General features: G+C 36.9%; 1 protein-coding gene across 1 annotated transcript; it reads left to right on the forward strand.

The window, feature by feature from the left end:
• The first annotated feature begins 4,300 nt into the window (after nucleotides 1-4,300).
• pitx3 (paired-like homeodomain 3) lies at nucleotides 4,301-19,033 on the forward strand. The gene is made up of 4 exons (XM_012860576.3): nucleotides 4,301-4,541; nucleotides 10,698-10,815; nucleotides 14,215-14,420; nucleotides 16,119-19,033. The coding sequence occupies exons 2-4, from the start codon at nucleotides 10,707-10,709 to the stop codon at nucleotides 16,686-16,688; spliced, it is 885 nt and encodes a 294-aa protein (XP_012716030.1). The 5' UTR covers nucleotides 4,301-4,541; nucleotides 10,698-10,706; the 3' UTR covers nucleotides 16,689-19,033.
• The last annotated feature ends 543 nt before the right edge of the window (nucleotides 19,034-19,576 follow it).

Below are 19,576 nucleotides of genomic sequence, written 5' to 3' on the forward strand. Positions count from 1 at the left end.
TAGTTTTACTGTTAAAGGCTTAGGCTACTGGAGGACATCAGGATCTAATTTTCTCACTCTATAGAGTTCTACTGTTCTTCAATTATGCATTACGTGTTGTCATTTCTGCTTTAACTTTCTGTTCTCTCTCTTTTATCTTCATAGTAGGTACACCTGGTCTGGCGTTCTGTTAACTGTGACATCATCCAGAGAAGACGGCTCACCCGCTATTACCATCTAATGTAGAACAGATTACTGGATCAATGTGTGCTTCTGTGCTTTTTTGTCTCTCTTGTTGTGTCTCTGCTCTGACCGTTCATACTGAGCCCGGTTCTGCCGGAGGTTTTCCTTCCCGTTAATGGGGAGTTTTTCTTCCTACTGTCGCTTGATGCTTGCTCAGTATGAGGGATTGCAGCAAAGCCATGGACAATGCAGACGACTCTCCCTGTGGCTCTACTCTTCTCCAGGAGTGAATGCTGCTTGTCGGGACTTTGATGCAATTAACTGGTTTCCTTATATAGGAAAAGTTTTGACCAATCTGTATAATCTGACCCAATCTGTATAATATGATTGAACTTGACTTTGTAAAGTGCCTTGAGATGACATGTTTCATGAATTGGCGCTATATAAATAAAATTGAATTTAATTTAATTTAATTTAAATGTAAAAAATAAAAATCCATAAAGTACTAATTTATTATCAATTACAACTAACTTTGAGTGCAACCAAACTAGCAATGCCTTAACATTAAGTCAGCATAAGTGCCAACATACCTTTAAATTTTAGCATTAATCTCACATAAACAAATATATCTTGTTTAACATTTAACTTAAGAAGTAAATAAGATATGCAAATAGTGGAGTGTCAAACAAAAGCACAAGTTCAATAAAGCCATAAGGTTTACTGATCCAAACAATTGGACTGGTTTGAGTCACTAACTTAAACAATAAGCTGCATTGTCAAGCTTAACATAACCTTCAGACTTTAAACTAGGCAAACAAATTAAGTGAAAATAATTAACTAAAAGCCACTAACATTAGAATAAACTAAGTCAGATGCCAACTGAGACAAACATTTTACATGGGCACATGTGGAGCACATAGTTAAGTACAAGTTTATCCTTTCCACCTTTCACAAAAACAGGTGAGTAATTCAAGAAAGTCAAGTCTCCTACCAGTTGCGTTTGACGGTGAACTGAGGGATTTTAGTTTTCTTGGTTTGGCTTGTTTTTTTAAACTTTTGCTCTCAACAAGCTTTCCTCCTTTGTCCTCCACAGCATGTATTGAACTGATGTTCAAGACGGCCGTCTAACAAGAAGTTCCTCCTCTTGACAGGAAGTCGGTTGGGGTGCTTTTCTGGTGATGTTGTAAAAAAATGCAAATGATTGATTGCCCCCTGCAGGTCTGCATGAAGATTTGTTTTGTTTATGGGAGTGAACATTTGTTTATGTTTAATAAATAACTCTCTGTCTGTTAGGTATTGTCCAGTGAATATCAGCCCAGACAGCTTATATTAGGACAATAGTTGAAAGGGTGATTCGAGCACTGGCATTCTTTTAACATCACACTCTACACACAAATAGAATAAATGAGTGACACCTTCTCTTCAAGTTCAACAATTTATTAACAGAAACAAAGAAACATCCAGAGAACATTACGTTTGAATGCTGTTTATCTGAATTGACATATATTTCAATGTTAATCATCCGGGTCATGATCAATTCAAAAAAAGTTTAAAAAAACAACTGTACTTGTGTTGAGCTTCAGAATAGATGTCCAGTTGTTTTATTTTTTAACCTTTTTTGGACTATATTTCAATCAACAAATCCTCATGCTAGTGAAACTAAACTAAACTACTAAGCAAAATGAAGGTAAAAATGCTAAGGAACTACGTACACATAAAAGAAACAAAAAGGACAAAACAATAATAGCTGAAAACCATCATCAGAATGACTGAGAGAATCCTGGTTCTTTGCAGATCCAAATTAGAGAACCAAAGTTCATCTTAAAGAATATGGAATGAGGTTAAATTAGGGTTAATCCAAAATTTACGCAAAACCATTAATTTGACATCAATATTCCCTATTAATGCTTTACTAATGCTCGTATGAGATCTCATTACACCCCTAATACCCCTAATGTGTGTGTGTATGGTGCGCTAACGTCATTCAACTTCCATGTGTGGCCTGTTTGACCCCCCCCCCTCCAGCTGAGGGGAATGTGTTACATAACCTCATCAGGATGGCCAGCTCTGTTTTAGGATGTTGCCTCAACACATCACAGGTGGTGGGAACCACAAACCTTGTTGGGCAGTGTCTTCCAACCCATTTATGAAGTGGTTGCTGAGCTGGAGAGCTCTTTCAGCGACAGACTGCTGCATTTTAAATATACAAAGGAGCAGATCCTTCTTCCCAGCAGCTGTTCACATTATAACCCATACTGCTCCCAACAAAGCCAGTGTTCTTACGTCCCTGTTGTTTTTTGCACAGCTTTTTTCTTTCTTGTAGATACTCTTTTCTTGTTTATTAAGCACAAATACACTTGCACATCTTGTGCATATTTTTAAATCACCCACCTCAGTTGGAAATGTCTTTATTTTGAGTATGCTAATCATAGTAACTGTGGAGTATTTTTCTTGTGTTGTAAATTTGCGTAATCTCTTTTTTTGTTTTTAGAGTTTTTGTATACAATGTATCTGCATTGACGATTTGCCTTTTACTTTGCTTCTGGTATACCTGAATTTACCGACTGTTGAAAAAAGAATTACTGTTTAATTCTGTTCCATTCTGTTCTATTCTATTTCTATACTGTACAAAGTGAAATAATATCCTCAGAAAAAGCAAGAACTAAAGATGGTGAAAAGATCATTAAAGGAAGTTCAATATCTATTCTCTAACATTGAAAAAATACATATCAATAAAGATATTTTAATAGTTGGGAAACTAATTTTACGTTTATAATTGTGATCTTTTGAGTTGTAGTTTTATTCAACATTACTGCTGTAGTATTTACAAAAAAATATATATATATTTGCGTCAACAAGGATTATTTTTGGGGGGCCAGGGGGGCATCTTTTTGAAAGGGGGGCACATCCCATGCATCCTCCCAGGATTTCTGCCTATACTTGCAAGATTTATCACAAAGAGGTAATGAAAATTAATGAGCATTGTTAAAATATTGTCATACTCATCCAACAAGTTTAACTGCAGCAAACAACCAGCATGTAAAGGATTTCAAAGGATACTAACATGTCTTTCTGGAACTCAATATTGTTGATTTAATTTGTTTAGTAATTCGCATGTCATACCTTCAGAAGAATGCCTATAGACTCAATGAAGAGTTTTCATTAGCAAGTAACAAAAATAGTAAAAAGGGTTAGCTATAATTGTTCTATGAACTTTAACTTAATGTAAAAAATGACAGGAAACCCAAAATGAAGGAACTTGACACTCATACCCAGTCTAAACTCCATTAAAATGACACAGAGAAATAACTGACCTCAGAAAATAGAGCACTGTGCTGCTAGCTACCTGATACAGTAGAGGTTTTTCCTCTCAGATAAGCATTTTTTGTATTCAAAAACCACATTTATACATATCAGAAATTGCTGCAGACATACCATAAAAGCTGGGAAAACATAGCTGACCAACTGAGAAGCCTGGCCACCTTTTATTGTTTCAGCACTAAACTTAAAGACTAGCCCAACAACAAAACTCCTAAATATTTGAACGTTGACGAAACAGTTTAGGCGAAGTTGTGACTGCAACAGCTGCTTGGTTCAGAACGATTCAAGTCAAAACATTAGAGTCATTTAACTGAGAAGATGGTCCGAGTTCCTTCTAGTTGGTCAGGCTCAGGCCTCTGGTGACAGTGGACAGCTTTTGAAACTTTATAGCTTAAAATGAGTTAAAACCTATAAATTGCTTCTACAAAGAATAGCTACAAGATTTTGTAATTTTTTCACAAAAAAACTAACAAAAGAGTTTCAAATGAGTAGTACACAATCTATCGGGTTTCTATGTTTTAGTAAGCTACTTTCTGATCAAATTTGTGTAAATTCAGCTGATGTTTATCTTGACCATACAAAATTATGTAAGACATTTTTAGATTTTAGTGACCAACCACGTATAAATGAATGGAAAAGTTGATACAGTGAAGAGGGGAAGAAGGGGAGGTAATGGAGGAAGCACTATGGTGTGAGAGTCTGGTGCTCAAGAGCTTCCAGAGATACAATGAGAAAGAAGAGGGAGAGAGAAAGACAGGCTATCGCTTCTCCAGCAGTCACACACAATATTTAGCATGGTGTGAACCCCCGCCCACCTCCGTCTCTATTCTCTGAGAGGGGATCAAGCCTCAGTCCTACACAGCTCCCTGTTTATCAGCTTAGAGGAAACAACGAGAAGAGGAAGTTTACTGACTGTCGCACGCTTTTTCTGACAAATTGTTGCACCCTGGAAGTTTTTCTGTTCATGTCACCTGTAAACCTGAGTCCAGAAAACCTAGCAACACAAAGCAAGGCTCTTTTCTTTTCCACGGATTCATTTAGCCAGACCAGCAGTCCACGTAAGTGCATTGGAGCGCACATTTCTCTCCTTGTTGTGTCTGTCACTGTGTACTCATCAGCATGTATTTGTGTTTTTATGGAGTTACGATGCGGTTGGTAGCAAAGCATTTCTTAACAACAGCGGCAACTCTTTCTCCGATGCCATTTGGGTTTTTAGAACTCAACTGAACGGCCAGTTCATTAGACAGTATCAGGATGTGTGTGCGTTTGCCAATTAATTTCTAATTTTCACTGTTGCCAAAAAATGTGAACAACTGCTTTAGCGTCTGCTGGAATTAATTATTGCGGTCTGGGTTTGAAACAGGTTGCGGAACTTCCAAAGCCCTGCAGATGGGGACCTTATAATATTTCTTTGGGTGGTTATTATGGTATGATTGGAACTGTCATTTCTGCAGGGGTATGCTGTAGTGAAAGAGGAGCGGGGGTCTGGGTGGACAACACACACGCACTAAGAATCACCGTCAGTCTTACTTTAATATGAGCTGCTTACGCGACAAACTGACACGATACAAAATATTACATCAGCTTCGATAATAATAATAATAATAATAATAATAATAATAATAATAATAATAATAATAATAATAATAATAATAATAATAATAACTTAGAGCTAAACTGCTTTTTATTATACAAAAACCTTGCATTTGTTCCTTGTAAATATACTTATCTGTAAATAGAAGCGGATGTAAAGTTACTTGACAATTTGTCAGTTATTTGGTTGATTTTAATTAATTTAGGTTATATATTTGGCAGTAAAAGTCAAACATGCACAATTATTTTACTAATTTACATAATCCGCGTCCTTCCGCGGGCCTTCCGTTTATGGCCTCTTTAGTATCAATCGCAGATCCGGACATATGAAACAAAGTTTTGTTTAAACCATGTCAGCGTTTGGCCTCGGGTCTATATGGAAATGTTCTTGACTGGTTCCCAGCCAGCCGTGTGCGCTCAAGGCCGGTCGGGATGCTGCAATTGACTGCACATTATTGCGACATCAATCTGGATTTTTTTTCTACATTTACTGAATACATCGCTACCTAAAATTTTAGTGAATATTATTGGCTGTAGAAATCATGATGCTTGAATTACATGAATTGCGGGGAATTCAACTAAACCGAGTATCATGTTGAGAAAGACTTACCATGAATTTGCCCTGTCTTCTTCTGCCCAGAGACCACTTCCAATGCTCCTTAGTTTATATAAACTATAACCATTTAAATCCACGATTTAAGAACCTATTTCATTGAATTAGCCCGAAGAAAAATCAGATAATGAAGTGAGAAATCATCACAACCTTATGGGCACTCTAAGAAAAATGTTCTTTAAGAATATGCTGATTCAATCGGATTAATTAGAAAAGACACTTGCGAAATTAACAACATATGTGTTTGTAATTCGATAAACCATATTGAATTTTAGATGGAGAAGAACTCTGCGTTAATCACTGCAGAGGGCTTCTATTACCCGGAACAGCCAATTATTTCCCAGTGATTGTGCTGCAGGACTGCCTCGGCCTCTCAGTCCCTCAGTCATATGCAAATAGATGTTATGCCAGGGTGGAAATTAACATCTACAAACATTGGTCTGGAATTCCATCTGCTGCCTCTTGGAGGAGGCCCTTAATAAGTTCTCAGACAGCAAAGTGACACACATCTTAATCAAGTCCTAATCCTGGGAATTAATTCTCGACGCGTTTATGAATAATTCCCAGGGTAATGCGTGCAGGCCGAACGAATGCGCTTCGCGACCAGATGGATCCGGCAATTTCCTGAAAAAGAAGATTTCTGATTCTCATTATTATTTATTTGTTATTACCATAGGCAGTATTTAAATTAAAGTCTGTGCTGCGCCTCAGCATCAAGTTAAACATGCATCTCCTGTTGTTGACATGAAATGTGAGTAAATTAAAAAGCGTCAAATTGGGGTAAGAAGGCGCTCCATAATTCCCCAGGTAATAGCCAGGGCCCTGTGAATGGGCTCCTCTACCCTGTAAAACAAATCTGTTGTTTTTACAGAAAAACTTTGGCAGCTGTGGTTACAGTAAAAATATGTAAGCCAGTTTACAGAACCATCTGTAACATATTTTACATGAAAAAACTGTAGACTGCTTGTTATCATTAAACGTATATCTAATTACTACTTTTTGTGGAGGTAGTGGCCCTTTTTATTGAAGGTAGGCTTACAGGAATAGAGGCTGGGAGAGAGGGGAACCACGCAGCAAAGGACTGCAGGCTGGAATTGAACCTGGGTCAGCTAAGCCAAGTGTTTAGGCTGCTGCACATGTTATGATTTAAAAAGTGTAGCCATAGCACTGGTCATAATAATTTATGTATTTAAAAGTTATTACTTTTCAATATATAAATTATTATTAGGGTGCACTAGAGCCGTAGGGCTAGTGTGCACAGTCTATGCACAGCGGCCTCAGCACTTGGTTTAGCTGATCCAGGTTCAATTCCAGCCTGCAGTCCTTTGCTGTGTGTCTTCCCCCTCTCTCAGAGAGGGAATATTCCTGTATGACTACCTTCAGTAAAGCATATCAGGGAGAGATTAAAGTTCATGATTACCTTGGCCACCAGCTCCACAAAACACAGCTGTTAAATATACATTTGAAGATAACAAGCAGTCTACAGTTTTTTCATGTAAAATATTTTACAGATGGTTCTGTAAACTGGTTTACATATTTACTGTATTTTTTTTTTACAGAAAAAATCTGGTAACCAACGCTGCCAAAATGTTTCTGTAAAAACAACTTTTTGAAATATTTTTTTACAGTGCAGAGGCCCTGACCTGCTCTTTAGCACAGTGCCGGCTGTTTGGCCTCACTGAATGACTGTCCTGATTTCCGAAACATGTGGAATCTTGATGGGTGTTCGGTTAAAAGTGGCAGGGGCTCCTTGCATTACAGTGTCCCCTGGTGATTCCAATCCCAGTCAATCACGGTCTCTCTGGCTCGTCCTGACACCCTGCAGCGAGTCCTGGCACCACAACACTGGCTCACGCTTATATCTTTGACCCAAACAACGTTAGAGGCAGCTGTTCTCCCAGATCAAACTACTGTTCCACCATGCATTTAGGACCTGCTTGTTGATGTTTTGTTTGTGAATAAAACCCACACCACCTGTGCTTGTAATCAACGTAGATTTTTCAGAGGCAACAGGCTTCCTCAGTCCAAAGGGAACACTCTTGCTCCACCCACAGACACTATGAACAAAATTTTCTGAGCAATTTTAACTGATCTATGTGATATTAGGCATAAAACTGATCTTTCTGACCCATAAATGACTTTTAACCCTCAAGTCTATTTTTGCGGTTTCTCTTCTGAAACTTTTGTATTTTATTTCCTCAGAGACTCCATTCAACAGCAGTACACAATTTTGTTTGTTCTGACCAGATGCCAGTCTTTTCTTTAAAGTCTTCAGCAAGCATAGGTACTCATGACGTTAAAATCAGTGACTTGATGCAGTTTGTTGGGTTTCCTTAAATAGACAACTTTATTTTAATCAATTGAGTTAACAAACTAAACCTGACATCATTGTATTAAAACTAGGATTGGGCTGGAATGAATAATTAAATGACTCTGTCTATATGATTGGATTCAACTGATCATATCTATATGAATCAGACCTGTTTGTTTTGTAATGTGCATTTAAATATCATTTGTTTGAAATTCAAACAACGTGTAGTGTTGAAGAGGAAAGATGAACCAGTTCTCCAGTGGGAACAGTTTTTTTGGAATAGACAGAGAAAATTAAAGCCCTAACATGGTCAAATGTTTTTTCTTTTTACTTAAACCATTTTGTGATTGGTGTAAATGGCTAATGGCTATTGTTCTCAATTACATTCTTTTGATAAAAGCACATTTTTCCCAATGTTCTCCATAGTTCATAACTTGTATATCACACCTTTGATTAGCATCTATTTGAATTTAATGATATGTATTCAATGACTCTCTTGAGGTACAGTTTTAAGTACAAGTCAATAAAAACCCACACTATCTTGCCAGTGTAGTAAAAAGAGCATAGACAGCAGATCTGTTTGGAGTTTAACACCATTACACTGCTTTCATCTGCCTGGTTTAGAAACTTACGATACATTCAGCTGTTTTATGATAAAATATACATGAGTACACTAAAAACTCTTCTACATGTCTTTCCAGAAGGTCTAGTCAGTGTTAACCATATTGTCAGATAATCTGAGATCTGAGGCTGGAACCTTGGAGTGTGTAAAATGTCTTACTGGGCCTAATATTATGGAATAAGTCTAATGAAAATATATTTAGTTTGTCTGACTTTTGTTTAAAAACAAATGCTAAAAAGCATTCGGCTGTCTAAAGATATAAGTCTGAAGTCTAAAGTTCTTGGCAATTGGAACAGGGCTGGGGCTGAGGCTGATGACATGTCACAAGCACACAAGCACACGAGAACGCTCAAGTACGCATTTTGAGACACGGCCTGTGTCTTTGCCAATGTCACGCCCGAATTTCCACATTGTAGGACAATAAAGGAGTTTCCTCTTTCATTTTTTTATCTGATGTACCTATCAATTAAACGTGCCGTTTTTTGCATGTATGTATAACCAATACATTTCTCCCCAGTTTGATCTATATCAGCTGGTAAGGCCAAATGGCTCATTAGGGGAGCATGGGATAGTGGTCTTCAGAGAGTGTTTCAAACTGTTCTGGTTTTAATCGAATACAGTCTGTGTGTTACTCCTGTGTTTTGTGTATAAGGCTTCACAAGGCTCATGTGACCAAAATACAAAGGCCTGGCAAGAGATGGCAGGGGAACATAAACACCGTGGGGATGGTGTGTGTAGCTTTCCAACACAGGTTTATCAGAAAATATAATCCTGCATTTTCTATCTATAAAGTTTGTAACCATAATACGTTCTATACACAGAGACTGCAGTGACGAGTTTGACTTGGCCTGTCTAGCTCTGCCTAGACAGAAACAACATAACTTCTGCTTGCATAATGATGCCACTGGAAATGTTAAATAATATTAAAATAAAGCCAAACATTAGAAGAAGACACCTTACTGATTTCATTATTCTGGTCTTTCATCATAAATTTTGCCAGTTGACATTTAAAACATAATCGTAAAGTTATTAAAGCATGTCATTGCTTCTGGTCACTCCTTTTCTGTCACCAACAAAAGTCAAATGGGCTCATTTGTATTATACCCATAATTGATCCGAAAACTCCATGGGCTATAGCAGATCTGGACTGCTTTTTTTTGCTTTCCATCAACATTGTTGGATAGTTAACTGATCACGGGGAAATAAGTGACTGTGTGGATGTATGAAATTGGCCTAAAATGTTATTGTAAGGTCTTTTTTGCCTCTCCTCACATTCCCTAAAATAGAATGAGTCCAGGACGTGGCTTCCCACAGCTGCTTGTGCTAACCTCCCATTAAGGATTACAACTGCCACACAGAGAACAAATGAAGAGAAAAAAGCAACTGATAGATGAAGCAACTGATAGATGAAGCAAAACACAATATATTGATTCATGACTGATTATTTTCTCAAGTTGAACATGTTTAGAGATTTTTTTTGGCAACAGAGTTAAAGAAATGTTTAGCCTCACTTTATAAAACGCACTGTTCTGTCTTCTGTTGTATTTGCAAGAGTCAGTTAATCTTTTAAGGCACTACAGCACCGAAAACTACATATGTTTTGCGAAATGTTACATGAATTTTAAACTGTATAAGTATTAAAAATAGTAAGAATTCGACAGCATAAACTTGCAGTCAAAACCAACAATGGAGACCCGTGTTGTTAATTTCCAGAAACCCTGTAGCAAAGCCGGATACTGCTGGGACAGTAAGTAAACTGCAGGAATATTCACGACACTTTAAAAATAAAGGCTAAACTGCACGAAATAAAATATTTATTTTTGCACACTTCAGCGCTGCAGACAAATACGATCAAACAACATGATATATAATGTTTAACAATAAATTGATTAGCTTTTCGAGCTAAGGAGCACGGTTAAATGTGACCGGAAAGTTTTATCTCAATTCTGACAGTGTCTCCTCAATCTCTTGCTTTCTCTGTACGCGCGCCTGTGTGTGTGTGTGTGTGTGTGTGTGTGTGTGTGTGTGTGTGTGTGTGTGTGTGTGTGTGTGTGTGTGTGTGTGTGTGTGTGTAGAGCCTGGTGATGGATTTTAACCTGCTGACTGACCGTGAGACCCGCAGCCCAGTGCTATGTCTCTCTGACTCCGGGACGCCACAGCGTGAGCCGGGATGCAAAGGCCAGGACCAAAGCGGTCAGCCAGCAAACAAAGCTCTCTGCATTTCTGGGTCACAGCATCGTTTAGATGCCTCGTGCGGAATCATTTCCTTTTAATTAAGTGATGAAAATGTCTTCCTCATGCACTGAATATTTTTTTCCTGCTCTAGGTTTTTTTTTTTTTTTTTTTTTTTTTTTTTTTTTAAACATTTCGTTATTAAATGTGGTAGTAAACATTTAGCATGACGTTAAGATTATTCAGTATGGGTTTTGTACTTGTTTGTGCTTTTTATATTTTTTATTTTCCTGTTTGTTGTGTTGCCTCCCTGCAAAACCTCCGCCGACAGACTGTGCTAAAAAAAATCAGCTAACAGCTGATCATCAATCATTGTAGACCAACACATCAGAACCAACGTGTTCCAAATTCACAGTAAAAACGGAAAAATCGAGACATCTGTCAATGCATCTCATTTGACAGTTTGTGGGGCGGATTTAACCAAAACAAATGTATATTCTTGGGGTGTAATCTTTATGGAGTTTTCAATAATAAACGGTGTTTGCTACCCGCTGCGATGAGTAGCGGGTAGCAAATAACTGCCGAATAACTGCCCGAACTATACTAAAGACACGCTGGTAAATACTTTCATTTTCATTTCTGTCTCATTTAAAAATAAGATTTGTATATAAAATCCCACAGTCCTCAATTACTATTTTAACAGTTTATTCCTCAATTACTATTTTAACTAAATCAGCTTTGATTTGCTGCACGCAAACCATAAAGTGGACATTTTGAATAATTTAGCGCTTGTTATATGTGTATATATATATATATATATATATATATATATATATATATATATATATATATATATATATATATATATATATATATGCTCTTTATTTGCATTTGTTACTTTTTTAAATTATACCTCTTAAATTATCTGTGTTTAATTATGTTTTTATTGTTTTATTTTTATGTTTTTACATCTTTCCATTGCCAATTTTTCTCGTGGAAACGATTGGGTAATTTAATATAACATTTAACAAAGCATTACGCTGCAAAACATTCTGAACTAAAGGATATTTTTGGACTTAAATTCAAGATTTGTGAACTAGACATACTAAAAGTTAGTTTCAGTCTTTAAACTTGTAGAGGAAAATAAAATGTAAATGCCATTTTCATGGAATAGTGAGTATCTAAAATAAAACATGTGAAATAAAACACATATAAAGATAATTTGATCTGCTTGTAAGACTTTTAAAGAATAGTTTTCATAATAAAACATTTGACTAGAACATATATTCTGACCAATAGTCTCACTGAACAAAGTTTAGGGATCTTAATTGTTATCTAGTTATTAAAAGAATATCTCTCATAGTTAGACGTAATTCTCTGATAATAATAACATTAAATCAAAACTTAATTCCTTCTTGAAATAAAAGCTGCCATAAGGCCAGACATTAGCTTTAGTGTTGAGATCCTTTAAGCTTTGACCAACATGAATAAGCTGAACCAGACCTATCAATATAGTATGACTTTTTGAATTTGCTGCATTATGTCAATTAAACATCCTTTCTGTTTTCCCAGGTGTTCAGAGGCGATTTGGTTAAGCTTAGTTGAGGTCATTTTTTTTTAAATTAAAATCTTATGAGGCACTGACCTGTAGCAGCTTTCTCATGTTGGCACATTATCAGTCAGATTGGTCCCATTGTTCATAAATGCATCACTCTAAAGGCCAGTCCCTCCTCTATACTGTGTTATAGACTTAAGTGCCAGCTTACCCAGTGTCAGTTTACTGCCCGATAACAGCCTCAGCCTGACCCTTATTGGTTTTGCTGGTGGCCCTGTGGAGCCTCCTTTTAAACCCAGTTGATAATTTTGAACAGCTCCCAGAGACCTAAGCCATAACCAAACAGAACCCAACCTGCCCTAGTCACAATGGCACGATCCACAGGATTAGCTAGCCAACTAAATTAACATCTTTCTGTGAGGTCCTCAAGTTGCAGAAGTTTGATCTGACAGTGAGGAGCCTAAGCAGACGTAACATTCAATGGGCCTTTAAACCAACTCTGCTGGGGATGAAACAAGTAATAATTATTTGAACCCCCACCTCTCGCCCAGTGAACGATGGAGATAGGCACCAGCAACCCCCGCGACCCCATGAGGGACTAAGCAGGTCAGAAAATGGATGGATGGATTTTCCTAGTTTTGTGACACAATTGTGCTTGTCAATTTCTTGCTTGTAGGCATGTCAGTTGCTATTTTTATGTATTTTCATTCAGCTGAGATTGGGTTGTGTTAATTATGGGCTCCATTCTAATTTATGTTGAGGTAGCATGTATAGATATAAAGAACTCTGACTTGATTGTTTGAATTTGGCACTAATGTTTAAGCCTATCTTCTTAGAAGTTAATACTGCACAATCATATCTGAAGCATTTACTTTTTACTCCAGTTACATAGAGAAAGGATCTTTTATATTATAATACTTTAAATATTAATGTGAAACCTCTGAACAATCAAAATTACAATATATAATTCCATAACACATTCTCAAATTAAAAAGGAGTGCTTTTGGTAACTATAGAACAGCAGTTTGAAGCTGGTATAATTTTTGGTTTCATCATGATTGTTACTTGGACCTGATTTTTTAATTGCTTTTAATTTTTCACCAAAGTTACAGTGTGTCTGCATCTACTGATCTCTTAAGCTGCCAGGAAGCCCGTCCTATGAATAGTATACAGTGTATTTTTTGTTGTTAAAGCTTATATCAATTTAGTAGATAAGAAAATCTTCAAGGTACTACAGAACTTTCATATTACAAGATAGCTTTTGTATGTTTTATGTTTGTTTTTTTTACTTCAAAGGCAATACATAACAATCGATCCACCCATTTTCCTACACGCTTATCCTTGTCGGGGTCACAAGTGGTGCTGGTGCCTATCTATAGCAGTCAATGGGTGAGAGGCGGGGTACACGCTGGATAGGTCGCCAGTCTATCGCAGAGAACATAACAATTTGTTGTAAATAAAAAATATATTATAATATAATACATCAATAATATAAAATATATTATTGAGTATTTTATACAAACTTTAATCCTTAACATGGTTGAGGTCTGCCAATAAATCTCTACCATGTCCGTCAGTGGAAGAAGGAAAGAACAAGGAGGATTTTTTAGACATCTGCAATCTGCTGAGTTGTCTTTTTCTAGAAGATATCAGATGAACTGTGGCTTATACTTACAATTCATCACTGATGATTGAGCAAGTTGGTGAGATTTTTTTTAAGTTTAACAGTATGGGCTAACAAGACCCTAGTTGTTAAAAAAACAATATTTATTAAACTTTGAGGTTTTCACCTTGATATCATCTGCTGTCTCCTTGTTAGATAGTAACTATCATATGCCAACAGCCTTTCTCTTATTTCTCTATAGACACTGAGAAATCACAGCAGAACAAACTGGATGAGTCAAGTGTTGAAGAAGGCTCTCTGAAGAAGAAGCAGCGTCGGCAAAGGACTCACTTCACCAGCCAGCAGCTCCAAGAGCTAGAGGCCACCTTTCAGAGAAACCGCTACCCAGACATGAGCACCAGAGAAGAGATCGCTGTGTGGACAAATCTTACTGAGGCTCGGGTCAGGGTGGGTAAACATCTCTCTTATGATATCTTTAGAATAAATAACCAGGCTGTTATTGTTTTCTTTTTCTTTTTTTTGTATCTTACATAAGCTGTATTAGGATATCTAAATGTTTTGGGCCATGCAGAACATTCCTTTAGAAGGCTGTTGTAGCAAGTGATATTGTCAAGTGTTTTGGGGTCATCTGGACTTGATAAAGGGCTATGCAAGTACAGGCCATTTACCATTTATCAAGGACATGTCCTAGATTCAATACCCTCACTGTACATTCCCTCCTTGTTACTATATTTGCTTACAGATCCATCTCAGTAAATTAGAATACCATTGAACTGCTAATTTATTTCAGTAATTGAATTGAAAAATTTAAACCCATAACTACTCAAAATGTTTAATAAATCTATGAGAATGTAAATATGAGAATAATTTTAAACAGCTTATCTTTATTTAAATGATTATGAGTTTAAGCTAATGAAGAACCTACAATTCTATAATAAAGTAGGATATTACATCTGACCAGTAAAAGGACCTTTAATACAGAAATGTTGTAGTCATTTTATAGCCAGTACAATCATGGGGAAGCCTGTTGACATGACAGTTGCCCCACAGACATCCACTGACATCCTCCAAAAGGTGGATAAAGGTGTTAACAAAGTTAACAAAGCACATTTAAGAATTTAGAGTAGATTCTCAAGGTTTGGTTGCAACATTCTTTGCTTCAAGAGGCACATCACACACATATGCAGGACATGGCCTGCAAGTCTCAAATTCCTTACATCACTTATTACCTGAATTAAGGAGAAAAAGGACAAGACTGCTGCATTAGGAAGTTACAAATAGTCAATGATGATTTAGGGATTTATTTTTGCTGCTGTCGGTCCAATGTGTTTTCTCAAGCCAAAAATATTTTCTGTTTTTTTATGGTGGAGAGTTAAATGTTTCTTTAAAAGACACTGAGGGTATTGAGGCAATTTTTTTTACCTGTGCTTGAGAATCCAGTGGCTTGCCCATAGGGAGATCCTTGACCAATATTAAAGACCTTACTGATGCTGCCTACAGCTCAATAAGTATAAGACATTTGAGTGAAGGTCTTACTGTGAAAACAAACAAAAAAGTCTCCAAAAGCATAACAATGAATGGTTAGGTTGTTTCAAGAAAGAAGTGATTTCATAAATTCATTGAATTAATCTGCCACGAAAATAAACTCCTGACTGCACTAACTGCAATGTTTTTGCCTTAATAAAACGGTAGATGGTCTCATGTCCACTTTCACAGAGAATAGAAGTATCTGTTACAGAATGTTTTAAGTCTTCAATTTAAAATGAAATCATGTTTGTTTAGATTGTTACAAATTCCCCTTTTGAGTAAAAGTAGGACACATCACTAAAACACGTGTAATATGTCATTGATCGCTAAGCAGACATTTTCAGTGTTTCAATTCCTCTATTTAAACAATATTATCACAGAGCAAGCTCCCTGCTAATATGAGATATATTGTAAATGAAACTACCAGCAAACACTGAGCTATTATACATATTGTACAAACTTATGGTTGCCTTACTGCTGTAGTTCCTGACTTACAACACAATACCATCTAGCGTTTTTGTTACCGATCTACCTACAAGATGACAGAGTGTTCCAGAGAACAGGGTGCAACTAATTGTTTGTAAAAACCCATGATTGTCTTTTTTTCCTATGCCTTAGGTATGGTTTAAAAACCGGCGTGCAAAGTGGAGAAAAAGGGAAAGGAACCAGCAGGCAGAGCTATGCAAAAATGGCTTTGGCACCCAATTCAATGGCCTCATGCAGCCATATGATGAAATGTACACAGGTTATTCCTACAACAACTGGGCAACTAAGGGCTTAGCAAGTAGCCCGCTCTCTGCCAAAAGCTTCCCGTTCTTTAATTCAATGAATGTAACTCCCCTGTCATCCCAGCCTATGTTCTCCCCCCCAAGTTCCATCCCCTCCATGAACATGCCCTCCAGCATGGTGCCCTCAGCAGTAACTGGAGTTCCTGCTTCTGGGCTAAATAACCTGGGGAACCTAAACAACCTCAACAGTCCTACGGCGCTCAACTCTGTTGCAGTGACTGCAGCCACATGCCCCTATGCCACTACAGCCAGCCCCTACATGTACAGAGACACCTGCAACTCCAGCTTGGCTAGTCTACGCCTAAAAGCAAAGCAGCACACCAACTTTGCTTATCCAGCAGTGCAGAATACTGTGTCCAACCTAAGCCCCTGCCAATATGCTGTGGACCGGCCTGTATGAACTCCAACTCTGACTTACCATACCAGCTATCAGTCCGCTGTTACTCCAGTTCTCATCTCTTCAACTATCATCTTTAAACTGCTGGTTGTGCATATCAGTTGGTGCCTTGATGGTAAACTATCAGTCTAATTGCCATCAATAACAACAAATAAAACTCCTCGGAAAGACCACTGTTTGTTTAAAGGAATTATCTTCTGTTAGACTCAATTACTCAACTGACCTACCACTTTTGAACCATTTTAGAAATAATAGTCTAATTTCCCTTTTTTTAACTGCATGATGAGAAAAGTAACATAATCCACAGACAGGTGAACCTTTGGACTGGTTGTTAGCATCTTGGGTAAGAAACATCAAATACAACTCATGTAGAAAGGTGGACTTATGGTTTCAAGTCATCATTATAGAGGGTGTAAGTACTATTTTTTTCCTGCTCTGTATGAAAATATATACTAAACCCAAAATGATTCATACCCCTGGCAAACTTATATTTTTATTTAACCAAGAAGTTTTCTTCTGTTAAGCAATGAGACTGGCCTCTCTCCACATACATCAGCAAAATAAAATGTGTTTTTATTTACATTGTATTGAAATTATGCCAAATGTTTCTTATGTCTTTCTCAATAATCAAGGGACATTTTCTTTTGCAAGTTTTCACAGGAATTCTGATTATTTACTTTGGTGATGTCTTTGAGGTGGGAAAGCCTTGTAATCACACAAATCTTAGGTCCCTCCTCAGATTAAATTGGGAGACCTCCAAATGCTATTACTTCCTGTCAGAAAAACATGTTGGTAAACAATTAACACTAAGTAGGCCAGGGGTATAAAAATGGTATCTGATGACAGATACCAAGCAAGGATCATAGGTAAACATTATATGAGCACATCATTTAGGAACTAGAGTTGTGTAAAAAAGGTATCATCCTGAAGGTCATTATGGAGAACTCTGTTGTTTGATAGGTCTTGAAAGTGTTTCACAGGTCTTGCCATAACTCAGTGCTTGTAAATAGAAATTTAGCTATTTACATACCTGAATATATGTGGCATCTGAGCAACATTTTCAAGTAAAAATCTGAAAGCCATGTAATTTAGAACTTTGTTTGGTCCATGTGTGGGCAGCAGTCCATGACAATACAAATATATGCAAGAATGCAAAACAAACATACAAAAACACAAACTTTTTTCCTGGGGTAGCTTGCTCTATCTCTGTATGTATCATTCCTCACCCGTGTCATTTAATAATTTTTTGTGGATAAGTGTTTTGTGTAATCACAGAGAATAACATCGGTAAAAAACAAAAAAGAAAATCTCAGATCTCAGATATATCTCCAAGTAGTGGAGGTGATGTAAAGCTCTATTGAAATTACAGTATTTAAAGGTTTTATTTTCACATGTTCTTCTTTGACACATATCAACTTCAAGCTGTGTCTCATGACAGATATCTAGATATTGTGGCATAACCCAAACCTTATAAGAAGTTGTCCATTTTAGAATCTAGACATTTCCTATTCTTACCCACCAGATAAGAAGTAGATGTAATGCCAAGACACAAACCCCAATTTTACCCAAGTTTTTGCTGCTTTCAAAGACTTTAAATTATGTCATTGTCAATTTTATTGTGAGTGAATGCTATTTTAAAAGCTTGATAACAGTGCCCCCTATTGGCCCACAACAACATCTCTTTTATCTTCTACAATATAAATAGAGAGGGAGTGTTAGTTTGAAGACAGTGAGGTAGCAGTACTAATGGCCCTCAGTTGCGACGGGCCAGACAGCACCCAAGGTGGGATGGCCATGATTTTTCTAAACATTTTATGCTACACCCTCATTCCATGCATTGCATTTATGATCCCTGTTTGGACCAGTTCACTTTGATGACATATGAAAGAATATGAAACCTAACCAAAGCTAAATATTTACATACAACTTCCTGATGAGTTCATTCAAACACAAAGTTTCATTCTTTACATGTCCTAATATTCATATAGTAGTCTGTGGTCATATTTCTTGTAGATTACTTTAAAAAAAGATATCAGCTGGTTTAGTGGGCACAAAGAAATCAGAGGCCGACACTTCATTTTCATCTCTCAGGTCTGGGATCAAGAGAAAAAGAATTACCCATACTCCAATGCCTTTGCAGGTAATTCAGATAGGTGTGAACATATTTTACTGAGAAATGACAAATTTGACAAAATTGAGTTCTTGTGAATTATTTGTATGTGTACAGACATGACTCAAAATGCTTGTATGTGTTTTGTATGCAGTTAACAGTCTAGCAGAATCCATTTCATGTTCAAGGAAGAACAAAAAATATAATGCAACATCAAAATAAATCAAATGAGACATTACAATTGTTTTTGTGTTTTTGTCCTTGTGATAATATATTTAAAACAGAGGATTGTGTTTTCCTTCCCTATTTTTTTAGTTTTTGAAAAAAGTAGAAATTTCTACTAAACAAAATACAATATGGCTATTCCAAAATTACAGTATATTTTATAATTGTTGCTGTGAAGGTAGAATATTGTAAATTGAGCACCATGCAATTTCTGCTGTTTTCTTTTGATATGATACACAGAATACTTCAATTTAATGAATTGAATAATAATCTTTATTTTAATAATTGATACTTTATTGATCTCACAATGGAGAAATTCACTTCTGCATCTTAACCCATCCCCTTCGGGGAGCAGTGGGCTGCCACTGTGCAGCGCCCGGGGAGCAATCGGGGGTTAAGGGTCTTGCTTAGGGACCCAAAGTGCCACCTATTTTCGAACTGCAGTGGCTTTTTTCCACAAAGAAAGTGGTGCTGGTAGACGAAAAGTCAGTTCATGTGACTGATGGCACCTGTGGTGTCATTTGTGGGCTGGTCAAGGGTGACTCCACATATGAAC

This window comes from Fundulus heteroclitus, unplaced genomic scaffold (genome assembly GCF_011125445.2).
Source record: "Fundulus heteroclitus isolate FHET01 unplaced genomic scaffold, MU-UCD_Fhet_4.1 scaffold_37, whole genome shotgun sequence".
NCBI lineage: Eukaryota > Metazoa > Chordata > Actinopteri > Cyprinodontiformes > Fundulidae > Fundulus > Fundulus heteroclitus.